Source organism: Cupressus sempervirens, chromosome 6 (assembly GCF_028749045.1).
Source record: "Cupressus sempervirens isolate cs-2001-9-10 chromosome 6, ASM2874904v1, whole genome shotgun sequence".
NCBI classification, from domain to species: domain Eukaryota; kingdom Viridiplantae; phylum Streptophyta; class Pinopsida; order Cupressales; family Cupressaceae; genus Cupressus; species Cupressus sempervirens.
Genome location: NC_143123.1, coordinates 7,127,026 through 7,139,668, shown reverse-complemented (window position 1 = coordinate 7,139,668; position 12,643 = coordinate 7,127,026). Strand labels below are relative to the sequence as shown.

General features: G+C 33.9%; 1 protein-coding gene and 1 pseudogene across 1 annotated transcript; one reads left to right on the top strand and one right to left on the bottom strand.

Annotated features, from left to right (window-relative positions):
- Positions 1-1,550: 1,550 nt before the first annotated feature.
- Positions 1,551-2,634, bottom strand: LOC149550730 (pentatricopeptide repeat-containing protein At3g24000, mitochondrial-like). The gene is made up of 2 exons (XM_089789994.1): positions 1,959-2,634; positions 1,551-1,843 (listed from the first exon to the last, which is right to left on the bottom strand). The coding sequence occupies exons 1-2, from the start codon at positions 2,632-2,634 to the stop codon at positions 1,551-1,553; spliced, it is 969 nt and encodes a 322-aa protein (XP_089646120.1).
- A 1,139-nt stretch (positions 2,635-3,773) lies between these two features.
- On the top strand, positions 3,774-5,532 carry LOC149550729 (triacylglycerol lipase OBL1-like; annotated as a pseudogene).
- The last annotated feature ends 7,111 nt before the right edge of the window (positions 5,533-12,643 follow it).

Sequence of the window (12,643 nt, the reverse complement as noted above, 5' to 3'; positions counted from 1 at the left end):
GGATCTAGCTTTCTGCCACCATAAAAATTCTTCAAGAAATCCACCTGTAAAGGCTCATTAGGAATTGGTTTCTTTGGATGGGAAAAATATTCCTCATTAGAGTCACTGTCACTATCACTTTCCACTTTCCCTTTGTACCAAACCATGCTTTAAATTCGAACCTCAGGTAGAGTCGCCAATATTCAATCTTCTAAATAGAGTCGCCAACCTTCATTCCAAGGAAGGTACCTTCATCAGCTAAGTTACTGATTGTTATTTACTTGACCTTGGATGTGACCAAGATTTTGCCCGTTCCTTCTTGGAATGACCACTATCCTTTCAACAACTACAATTTTCTGACCAATAGGAGCCCTTCGCAAGATTTCCTCGAACTCTTCTTCTTCTTCAAGAACTCGATTCACCAGATGGTATTGCTACGCACTTCGTCTACACCTCCAGGCTAGAATGTTCAAGTTTGAGATGATATCCTCCTGGGTGTCTTGGAAGTTGAGGTTCGGTTGGAGAACACGAAAAATGTTCTCACACGGAAGCACCATTGTGCTTCATTACAGGCGACTGTCAATCTTCCTTGTTCAGTCTCCCCAGCAAAGTCGCCAAAAATCTGTTGGTAAGCAGATTCGTCACAGAAGAATTGCCCAATGGAGTGTATGCGGCAAATCGTTCACAACAGTTGGATAGGCCCTTGATATCCGGCCTTCCTCTGCATTTTGAGGGGCATCTCCCTCGTATGATATGATTTCTAACAGATTTTCAAATAAAGAATTCAAACTTCAAAGTTCAAGGAGAGAGTCATGGAAGACGAATGCAACACATGCCTTCACAACCCTCTATGGTTAACAAGATTGATAACGGTGGTGTCCAAGAACTACGCTTGAAGGCAACCAATGTTATTAAGCATATTCATTATCATTTGTAAACACTCGCATAGCACCATGAGAATGTCTACCATGACGTATAACAATTTGGATTTTAAAATAAGAAAACCCAAAGCACATCTCGTTTCTTTTTCTTGCACCAAGAAAGCAATAGAGATTCTTCAATTCAGAGATAAAAAGTGTACATACTTTCCAAAATTTATCCCTAGATCAAAATTTCAGCATAGTGTTCCCTTATTTTTCCAACCAAAAAGTCCCCTTTTACAAAGCCAAAAGGTGTCCTTATATAGACATAGAGGTTAATAACTACCTCTCTGAGGTTAATAACCACCTTCAAAATACGCAATTTTGGAAGGTTAATTAACTTCAAGAAAATTAACCTCAAATAACAATGACCACTAATTGAAATGTATAGCTTAGAACATGTCTTCAGATGGTCGAATCATTGACTTGTTGTGTTACTTGATAAGACTCTTCTTCATGATCATCGCCAAGTTGGACATATTGAGTATGGACAAAGAAATAATCCTTCACAACATTAATTGCTCATACACTGACTGTAGAAGGAAATGTAAATAGATCTGGTTTCAACCCAGACTGTTGCATTTGATTAAAGAGTTCCAATGCCTCGAGCAAAATCCCCCAGATAGAAGCAAGATCTTCTAATTGCATTTTTCAGATAAACTCACATGCTTCTTCGAAGCGTCCAACATTCCCGAGAATGTCAACCTTGCGTGCATAGTGTTTGAGGGCTTCGTCAAGCGTCCCATTCTGTCCATATCCTACAATCATCACATTCCATGAGACCACATCCTTCTGAGGCATTTCCTTGAAAAGTTTCACTGCCTCATCCATAAGTCCATTCTGTGCATATCCTACGATCATAGCGTTCCATGTGACCACGTTTCTCTGAGGCATCACCTGAAACAATTTCTGAGCCTCAGCAACCTGTCCATTCCGTGCATATCCTGCAATCAGTGCAGTCCATGCAACCACACTTGGCATACATGTCTACGAGGGCATTTTCCACAACTAGATCAGAACCGTACCCACATTTTACTATTTCTTCATGAATTTCCACACCCCGTTTCAAGAACCCCAAGTCCCCACATGCCGAAAGAACACTAGCGAATGTATACTGATTCGGCTGAAATCCTTCTCTTTGCATCCAGTTAAACAAAGCTAATGCGTCCCCAGGAGATTTAACATGCTTTGAATATGCAGCAATCATCACTGTCCAGGAGATGAGATTTCGTTGAGGCATTTTGTCAAACAGTTTGCGTGCTTTCTCTAAGCTACCACATTTAGCATACATGTCTACAAGGGCGTTCCCCACAGAGACATGAGACTGAAAGCCACATCTGGTTATTTGCTCATGAATATCCATACCCTTCTCCAAAAATGCCAGGTTGCCACATGCCAAAACAATGTTGGAAAAGGTGAAAGGATTGGGTTGAATACCTACTATTTGCATTCGATAAAATAGTGCCAATGCCTCCTCGGCAGGACCCTGTTTTGAATAAGCTGCAATGATGACAGTCCATGAACAGACATCTCTATCAGGCATATTGTCAAACACTCTGCGAGCATCCTCCACAGTTCCACATTTTACATACATATTGAGAAGCGTGTTCTCCAAACATCTGTCAGCTATGAATCTGGTTTCGTTCACGTGGGCATGGATTAGTTTGGCCTCTGCCAAGGCTTTCGTCTTAGTGCAGGTCTGCAAGAGAGAAACATATTCAGAAGAAAGATGCATGGGTTTGTCTGCAGCGTTTAGAAACTTGTCTACGGTTTCCTTCAAGGAGCCATGTTCATACAGAGTTGTGAGAAAATGTGAAGAGTAAGCATTTACATATTGCGAATTTTTTTTGTGTGAATTGAAAATATTGAACCATCCGAACGTAGTCTAATCATCTGCTTCTGCTTCGATAAAAGATAAAATAATTTCATTCATTACACAGATTATCATGGTTGCAAATTGTTGGTAAACAGATTTCCAAAATCCATCAGCATGTTACATTTCTTCTGTAACCTTCAATATGCCTTCTATCTGGGCACCCACGTTGAAGAGGTTAAGAAAAACGTGTTTTTGGACATTATCATTAACCTATTGGAGAGGTTAAGAAAAGTGTATTTTTGGTGGTTAACATTAACCTTTTATTTGGAGGTTAAGAAAAACACGCTTTTTGATGGTTAACATTAACTTTTAAGAAGTTAAAGGTTAAGAAATACGTGTTTTTGGCGGCAATCATTAACCTTTTATATCTGGAGGCTCAGAAGTTGGATTTTAAAAATTTCAAATGCTGTGCAAAGCTGGGAACGAGCCGGAGACGTGGAGGCTTAAAGACTCGCAAATTTCACAGATAGAATGATCCATTTAAGGCTTAAAACTAGGCAAGTTTTAAAAATTAACAACGGTTATAAAATTGAAAGAATTCTATAACCGGGCAACACCTCCAAAATTGATTGTAATTATTTTTAGCCGAATTTGAATATGTTAGTGGTGCAATACCTAACGGATGAACTGACAGCCATTTCTGTTCCCTTGATTGTGATATTGATCGATGCACGTTAAAAAATTAAACATTCACACAAAAGTGCAATATCTCAACATTAGCTTTCCATAACTTTGCCATCCATTCTGCCACGAAATTTGTTAGGTAAATCCGCTTCATGGAATTATCCAGCATTTTTCTCTGGCCTCCAGCGGCTCATTATTATTATTATGAGGTAAAAGTGATACATCATGAGATACAGGAGCATCATCATTAGCTGGGAAGGGTTAAGAATGATATACTACATGAGCATATGTATTAGTATAGACAAGTTTTTATTGGAGAGAAGACAGATCGAAGAGACAGTACTGCTAGCATTTTGTCACCTCTATGGTCGGAAATGACGCTTGTCAGTTCTTTTGTGTTATTGAAAGATGTTTCGAAGCCATTGATTCTTGTCCTGCTTCTAGGTTTCCGTGTGGTATCATCAGGATCATCCACTTCAACAGGATCAGCCACTTCCCGTTTGCTGATATGTGGGAATGCAAATGAGAATTTATAATCCGAACAAATCGGTGAAGGATTCCCAAAGAGTGAAACCTATCGGCTTAATAACCAGTTTATGATTATTTTTCATGGATATAATTGCAGTGCATATTTTTACTTCTTGGGATCTGAAGAAAATTTGTTAACATGGGAGCAGATTATTTGTGAACATGGGAACTCTTTCTTGAAGCTGTTCCTCAGCGTAATCTTCCCTCATGGATCGTCGATATAAAATTGGATTCCATCTCGAAGGGAACTGGAGGATGAAGCTCTCTCTTATGTTCATAAAAATTGTCAAGTTTGGTGCAATTAAACCATTGAAAGCGATAGGGAACCTCATAGAATTTCTTCTGAACGTGTTTTACCATAATGGAGGATTGCTAATTGTTTTACCCGCTGAATTGTTTTCTTGGATGATGCTCCAATTTTGTAATACTGGATTAAGAAACTGTTCGGTTAGCTTCAATTTGTTTTTAAAATCATGAAGTGTTTTTTTCATAGATGTTTGAGTACATGAAGAAAAAAGAGAAAGCAAATTTGAGTATTGTTTTAGATATATTTTAAGATTAGTTGAAGTAAACTTCTACGTTTTGTCATTAAGTGATTTATGATCAGTTCTGGCTTCTACCATAGCCTATGAAAATCCCTTGCTTTTAGAAAAGGCAGTCAACCAACGCTGGAAGGTAGGGCGCTGATTTATTTATTTGAAAATCTTTTTCTTTTCCAATCACAAAAGTGAAAAATTTATTCAAGTTGTCTTGGACACTAAGTTTTAATCCCAAATTTAGCTGATGCATTATGTGGAGTTCTACTATTGTTGGAATGGTATGGAAAAGAATTTCTATACAATTTTTATCTTTAAAATTTTAGAATATTTTATGTGATCTATCATTAAGATGAACTAGATTCAAGAATATGAAAGAAAAATCATATTTTAAATGAATCATACTAGATTTAGACTCTTTTGATGATGGATCATATAGATTAAAAAAATCACAAACATTTATATAAATTATAGAAATCTAATGACATTAAATTAGAATTTTAATTCTAATTCCTCATCTGTTGATATGAATAACATAAAAATACCAAATTCCTTGAAGAAGAATTCTACAAAAGCATTTATATTTTGTGATAAAGAGAAAGATGCCAAATTAATAGTGATAGCCTTCAAAGGGATGGGGCCATTTGAGAGTGGTGACTGCATAACAGACGTAGATTTTTCATGGTGTGAATCCCCTCTGACAATCACAGTCTAAGAGGAGCCTACAATGTGCTCCATGAAAATCTGAAAGATCTTTTACAAACCCACAAAAATGCAAAATTCATTGTGACAGGGCACAGGCTAGGAGGAGCCTTGGCTGTATTGTTTACAGCAATTTTGTTTCTGAATGAAGAAAAATCATTGGAAAAATTGTTGGCTATTTACACATTTGGACAACCCAGATGGTGATAAAACATTTGTAGATTTCAAGAACAAGAATCTCAATGAGAATGAAGATACACCTAAATATTTCAGAATTGTGTATTCCAATGACATTATTCCAAGACTAACGTTTGAGGATGATGTATTTACTACAATAGTTTCTACTCTGAGAATGTATTACTATTAATTATTGTTGGGATTAGTGATATTGCTCAAGCCTCTTTAGATCATCCACTACAACAGTTTATGTTGAACTGTAAGAGTTCTGAGAGGGGGGGTGAATCAGAACTATGTAGACTCAATTTAAAAATAAGGATTTCAATTCTTTAACCATTTATAGAAAAATAACACATTGTTGGAAATTAAGACATTCACCATGAACAGAAAGAAAATGCCAACTCACAAAGTATAGAGACACAGATTTTGCCGAGTGGGAAACCCTCAAAATTCCTCAAACAGAATTTTTCATAGAGAGAAAAACCACTCTGTGAAGCTGTAAACGTTATTGCTTCAAATTCCTTTACAATCAGCAGAAAAAACTGCTCAGGGTGTTCAACCTTTTCTCTATCTTGTTGTTTTTACAATCTCATATACACATATACATACAAATGTATATGTTGCATCTATACATGTATACAAGCTTAGAATATAGCTTTTGAGCACAACTTCTTTTTAGAACTTTTACAAATGTTTATATGTTTCTTTCAATGCCTTTTTTCATACCTTATCACTTCAAATTTACAAATGATCTCTATAAATAGAGATGAAATTTGGAAATAAAACAGTTACACATAATCAACTGAACTAGTTAGGGTTATTAGAAAACCCCTTTGAATTGTTGTTTTAAAACCAACTGGAATCAGTTTAGTTTCGAATATAATCTTGCCTTTAAAAAAAACTATCAGTTGTAACCATTTTCAAACTGTACAAGTATTGATTTGGGTTTGAAGCCCTCAAGATATTTTGAATAAAAACTTTAAGGAATACCATTATAGAGAATTGAAACCTGTTGTCGACATAAATGTTCTTACCTTTGAAGAAACAGTATTAATCTAGCTTTTTCATTCATGTTGAGACAAATTTCTTTGCCCTTTTTTTTTTTAAAGTTTTTCATTGCCCCACCAAAAAAATCTGAAGGAGTTCTTCTAAAAGAATAAACAAACTTTCATTAAAAAATTTGTTCGAAACCCTTGTCTTTTTAATTCAAAAAAATGCCTAACTATGCTTTTCCTTTTTATTTCGAAAACATCTTGTCATAAACTAAAAGAATTTCTTTATAACAGAATAACCCAATTATAAATATTTTTTATACATTTCATTAAAAATGAGACCTGACTGAGACTGAAATATATTTATGCCTCTTGTAAAAATTCTCAACCTTTTCCAAAAACTGAAACTAGGAAATAAAAGATATTTCATTCCTTTAATCTCTTTCATCAGAATGAATAAATGGTAACTATATCATACCTTTGCAATGACATACTTGAAGCTATTTGAATTGATTAGCTTCATTATACCAAAATCCTAATGCATTTGAAGGTACCTGTTTTACCTTAAGAGCCTTCTTCTTTGAACCCATTTTTCATCTCATTTTGTCCATGTATAGGTAAAGAAATAAGCCTATATTAGTACATATTTCATAGTATGAATTAGTCACTGGAATCCCTGAAGTTACAAAACAAATTTTCAACAAACCTTTCAATAACCGTCACACAAAGATCTGTATTCATAATCAAGAAGAGTGTATCCAGCAATATTCATGTCATGCTCCAACAAGACAGCAAGTATTTACAAGTTGCAGAGATAAACAAAAAAAATTTCACAATGGAAACCATAGAGTATTATGTTTTTCAAAATACCCACAACCATAACCACAAACTTAAAAACTTTGAAGTCCGCCATACAAAACTAATATTTGGTAAAAAATTTGTGATGTGCATCTTAAATATCTGTGTACAACCAGTGACCTTAAATACTGTGCAAGTGCCACGTTCTATGCCGAGTTTATGAAACTGTCGTTGAAATATTGGCTTTATTCAATAAGTACCACATTCATAAATTCCATATATATATATATATGCGATGTAATAAAATATATACCATGATATATTATGGCTTACCACCTTTTCTTGCCGTCAAACAAAACATGTTTATTTTGCCACCATTTTATATACGCATTTTGCCAACTTTCTGAATGTCATCGTGGTCAACAATCTCCCCCATTTTTTATGCAAAAATTTTCACCATCTCATATATACAAGGTGAGATAAAAAATCAACTTATACATATAAGATATTGTCTCATATATACAAGGTGACTTTGAAGAATTTCAACTTATATATACAAGATAATGAGTATAAAAAATATGTTGATTTACCATGAAATGCTTATCCAAAAACATTAGACAAAATCTGAACCATCAACCAAAAATTTGAGAAACCATCATACAATACTGAGATGCTGAGAAACTAAATTTGAAACCAATTTGATAAACCAAATTTGGGAAATGCTAAACCAAATCTGAGAAACCAAACATGTGAGACCAAATCTAATAAATGCTGATTACTCTCCCAAAATTTTTGCATAAAAAAAAAATTTGGCCATCTGCTTTTTCATGAACAATTTCTATGAGAGGAGCAGAAACCTAACACAGAATAGTTATTAAGAAGAGTTTTTATGCCAACATTGATTGAGAGAAGACTCCCAATCATGTTCTTAGTTATTTGAACAGTTCTCTTGGTAGTGCTTTTGTAAAAATGTTTGCCACCTATCCTTAAGTAGGCACATAAACCAATTTGAATTCATTATTTTGAATTTTATCTCTCGAGAAATGAATTTTGATGGCTACATGTTTTGTACATGAGTGCATAACTGGATTTTTGCTCAATTGGATAGCACTAATGTTATCACACATTATTGAAATAGGTTTTGAAACCTGAATGCCCAAATCAAAAAATTGATAATCCATCCAAATTAACAGAGTACAACATGTTGTAGTAGCAACATATTCAGATTCACAAGTGGATAAAGTTACACAATCCTGTTTCTTACTATGCCAAGCAACCAAACACTCACCAAGAAATAAGGCAGCACCACTGGTGCTCTTTTTATCATCGGAATTGCCCCAATTTGCATTAGTATAACCAGTAAGTGTAAAATTATTGTTGTGAGGATACCATAAACCATAATCAAGAGTGCCTTGAATGTATTTCAGTATTTTATGCACTGCATTAAGATGAGATTGCTTTGGATCAAATTGAAATCTTGACACCATACATAATGCTTGCATTATATCAGGTCTAGATGTAGTTAGATATAGCAAACTTCCAATCATAGATCTATAAAGAGTCTGATTAACAGAAGGTGAATCATCATTCTTTATTAGTTTGCAGCTAGTTTCCATAAGAGTGTTGACAGGTTTGCATTCAGACATATTAAATTTTCTCAACATTTCTTTGGCATATTTAGTTTGAGAAAGAAATAATCCATGTTCAATTTGTGAGACTTGCAAACCAAGGAAAAATGTGAGCACACCTAACATTAACATCTCAAGCTCAAATTCCATGATTTTTGAAAAATGTTTTGCTAAATCATCATTAGTAGACCCGAAAATGATATCATCCACATAAATTTCTATTGCCAAAATGTCATCATTTATCACTTTGATATACAAAGTGCTATCTTCCTTTCCAAGAGAAAATCCATTTGAAGTTAAATGTTTATCCAACCTGGAATACCAAGCCCTAGGAGCTTGTTTTAAGCCATACAAAGCCTTTTTTAGTCGGTAAACATAATCAGGTTTGTTAGAAGATTCAAAACCTTCTGGTTGTTTCATATAAACTTCCTCTTCAACGTACCCATTTAAGAAGGCAATTTTAACATCCATTTGGTAAACTGTGATTTTTTTATGACTAGCATAAGCAAGAAAAATTTGGATTGATTCTATTCTTGCAACTGGTACAAAGGTTTCACCAAAATCGATTCCTTCTTACCGAGCATAACTTTTACAGACAAATCTAGCTTTATTTCTGATCACTTTACCTTCTTCATTCAATTTGTTCCGAAATATCCATTTTCCTCCTATGACAATTTTTATCATTAATTCTGGGAACAAGTTCCCAAGTCTTGTTTTTCTCTATTTGATTTATTTCTTCCTGCATAGAATTTTACCAACAAGAATCTGATAAAGCTTTAGCAACACTTTTTGGTTCAAAATCTGATATTGAGCAATAATGTTCTACAATGTTTGCTTGTTCACCTATTTTGGCTTTTCTTCTAGTTAAAATTCCTTTCTCTGCATCTCCAATAACTTGAGACTCGGGATGTCTCTCAACTATTATTCTAGAAGAAGTTTTTATTTTTGAACCAGCACTAGTTATATAAGGACTTGAGTTACAGATTTCTGGTTTAGTTTTATCAACAATTTTATTTTCATCAGCAACTTTAGTTTTATCATTTTCAGGATGTTCATCATGTACAATTTCTAATTTTTGAAAAGATGAATCTTCGTGATCTTCTTTATTATTACAACGCATAGAATTTTCATCAAATATGACATTTATAGCTTCTACAACTTTGTTCAACCTTTTATTATAGCATTTATAAGCTTTGATGTGCGTGGAGTAACCAAGAAAGATTCCTTCATTAGATCTTAAATTAAAGTTTTCTAGAGAATCGTCATTCTTTTTAATAAAACATTTGCAGCCAAAAACCTTAAAATTCTTGACATTTGTTGTTTTTCCATTCCACAATTCATATGGAGTATAAGTTGTTCTAACTCTAATTTGTTCTCTGTTAAGAATTTAAATAGCTATATGAACAACTTCTTTCCAAACTTTATCAAGCAGTTTTGCTTCATTTAGCATGGTTCTAGCCATTTCTTTTACAATTATGTTCTTTCTTTCTACAACACCATTTTGCTATGGTGTCCTAGTAGTAGAGTATTGTCTTTTTATGCCATGTTTTTCACAATACTCAATGAATTCTTGAGAGGTAAATTCTCCTCCCCTATCTGATCTTAAACATTTCATTTTTAAATCAGTCTCTCTTTCTACCATCTTTCTGAAAATTTTGAAGCGTTCAAAGGCTTCTAATTTATGTTTCAAAAATGTTACTCAAACCATCCTTGAATAATCATCTATGAACAACATGAAATATATTTCACCATTTAGTGAGGTTGTTTTAGTTGGACCACACAAATCAGTATGCACTAATTCAAGTGGTCTATTTGACAAGTATTCTTTCATTTTAAAAGAAACTCTCATTTTTTTGCCCTTAACACACTCTTCACAAATATTTGTTGGTTTGGTAATCTGTGGTAGTCCTCTAACCTTTTTGTTCTTGCTGATTCTAGCAAGATTATTGAAGTTTAGATGTCTCGGTCTTCTACGCCATAGCCAATTTTCTTCTACTTGACTCATTAGACAAGTATTAACTAATGAATTTTCTTGAACAATTGAATCTATTAGGTTATAAAGATTACCTCTCGTTCTTAACCCACTAGCAATGACTCTATTCTTTCCATTTTTAATATAACATCCTTTTGCATAAAAGGAAATAGAGTATCCATTGTCACAAATCTAACTTACACTTAACAGATTATGTTTTAAACCTTCAACAAAATACACATCATGACTTGGTGTATCTTTATTTAGAAGTATTGAGCCTTTTCCTATTATATAGGCTCCTGAATTATCACCAAATCATACAAACCCTGCATCAAAATTTTCTAGGGTTTTAAATTTTCTTTTACATCCAGTCATATGGTGTGAACAGCCACTATTCAATACCCATGTTGCAGGCTTTTGAGTGAATAGAGTTGTTTCAACAATTAAGGACTTTTCAGTTGTCCTAAGTTGCTTCCAGATTTGTTTTGGTCTCAAATTCAATTTACATTGATTTGCATAATGGCCATAATGAAAGCATTTAAAGCATCTAACAACTTTTCTTTTTCTTTGACTACTGTTATTTCCACAAAAGATAGCCTTGGGCCCAAAAAATATTGCAATTAAAACAATAACCATTGAAAAAGAACTTTGTTTTCTGACTAGTAGATTCTTCAGATGAACTTTGCAAGACATTCAGTTTTTTACCCTTTTCCTCAAGTAAAAGTTTTTGATTTTCTATAATCAAATTTGCTTCCTTTAACTCTTCTTGAAGTTTTTGATTTTCAGTTTCATGATTAGCAATTAACTTCTTTAATCTTTTAAGTTCTTGCAAAGATTTCAGAAGTTCTTCTTTGAGCTCTACTTCTACATCTGAGTTAGATGAGGATTCAAATTCACTGGATCAGATTAAGCGGTATGGACTATTTCAGCCATGAATAGTCTTTCCCCTTCTTCATCAACATCACTAGATTCTTCATTGGAATCTTCTTTTGACAGGAGACTTTTCTTTTTATAGTCCTTAAACATTTTGTTTTGATTCCAAGGCTTCTTTTTGGAAAATTTCTCATCACAGTCTTCAAGTTCGACATTTGGACATTTTGCAGTGAAGTGTCCTAATTGACCACAACTAAAGCATTGAGGTTTGCCTTTATATTTCTTTCTCATTTTTCTAACTAGTAATGCTTCTAAAGCATCTATTAGGTTTGAATCATGCTCATCATGTTTTTCAATCTTAAACGCTGATTCTTTTGATGAGGAACTAGCTTGATTGCTAATTCTCATTTCATATGTAGTTAATGTTCCTTGAAGTGGATGTAGGGTCAATTTTCAGAAGCTTTTCTTTTCTTCTAATGTAGATTTTTTAGTTTCAAATTTAGGTAATACTGACCTAATGACTTTTGAAACTACATCATGTTCTTCTATCTCTTCACCTAGACCCTTTCTAGCATTCACTACTTCATCAACTCTTAAGAAGTATGTAGCAATGGTTTCATCTTCATTCATTTTCAAATTGTCAAACTGTGTTTTAAGAGTTATCAGTTTAGACTCTTTAACTTTTTCATCTCCTTGATATATTGTTTCAAGTTTGACCCATATATCATTAGATGACTTGTAATAAACAACTTTAGCAAAAACATCTCTGGAGAGACCACAAAGAAGGGCATATCTTGCCTTCTTATCCAATTCAAATTTCAGTTTTTCATATGCATCAATAGGGATTGTTGTTGTGACAGTATATTTTATTTTTACAACATCCCACATTCTTACATCTAAAGAATCTATAAAGGCTTCCATCATCACTTTCCAGAAAACATAATTGTTTTCATCAAACAGCGGAGCCCTATTAAGGGAAGCTCCTTCAGATTGTGACATGACTTCCAATTAATATCCCTGGAACAATTCCCAAAAGGA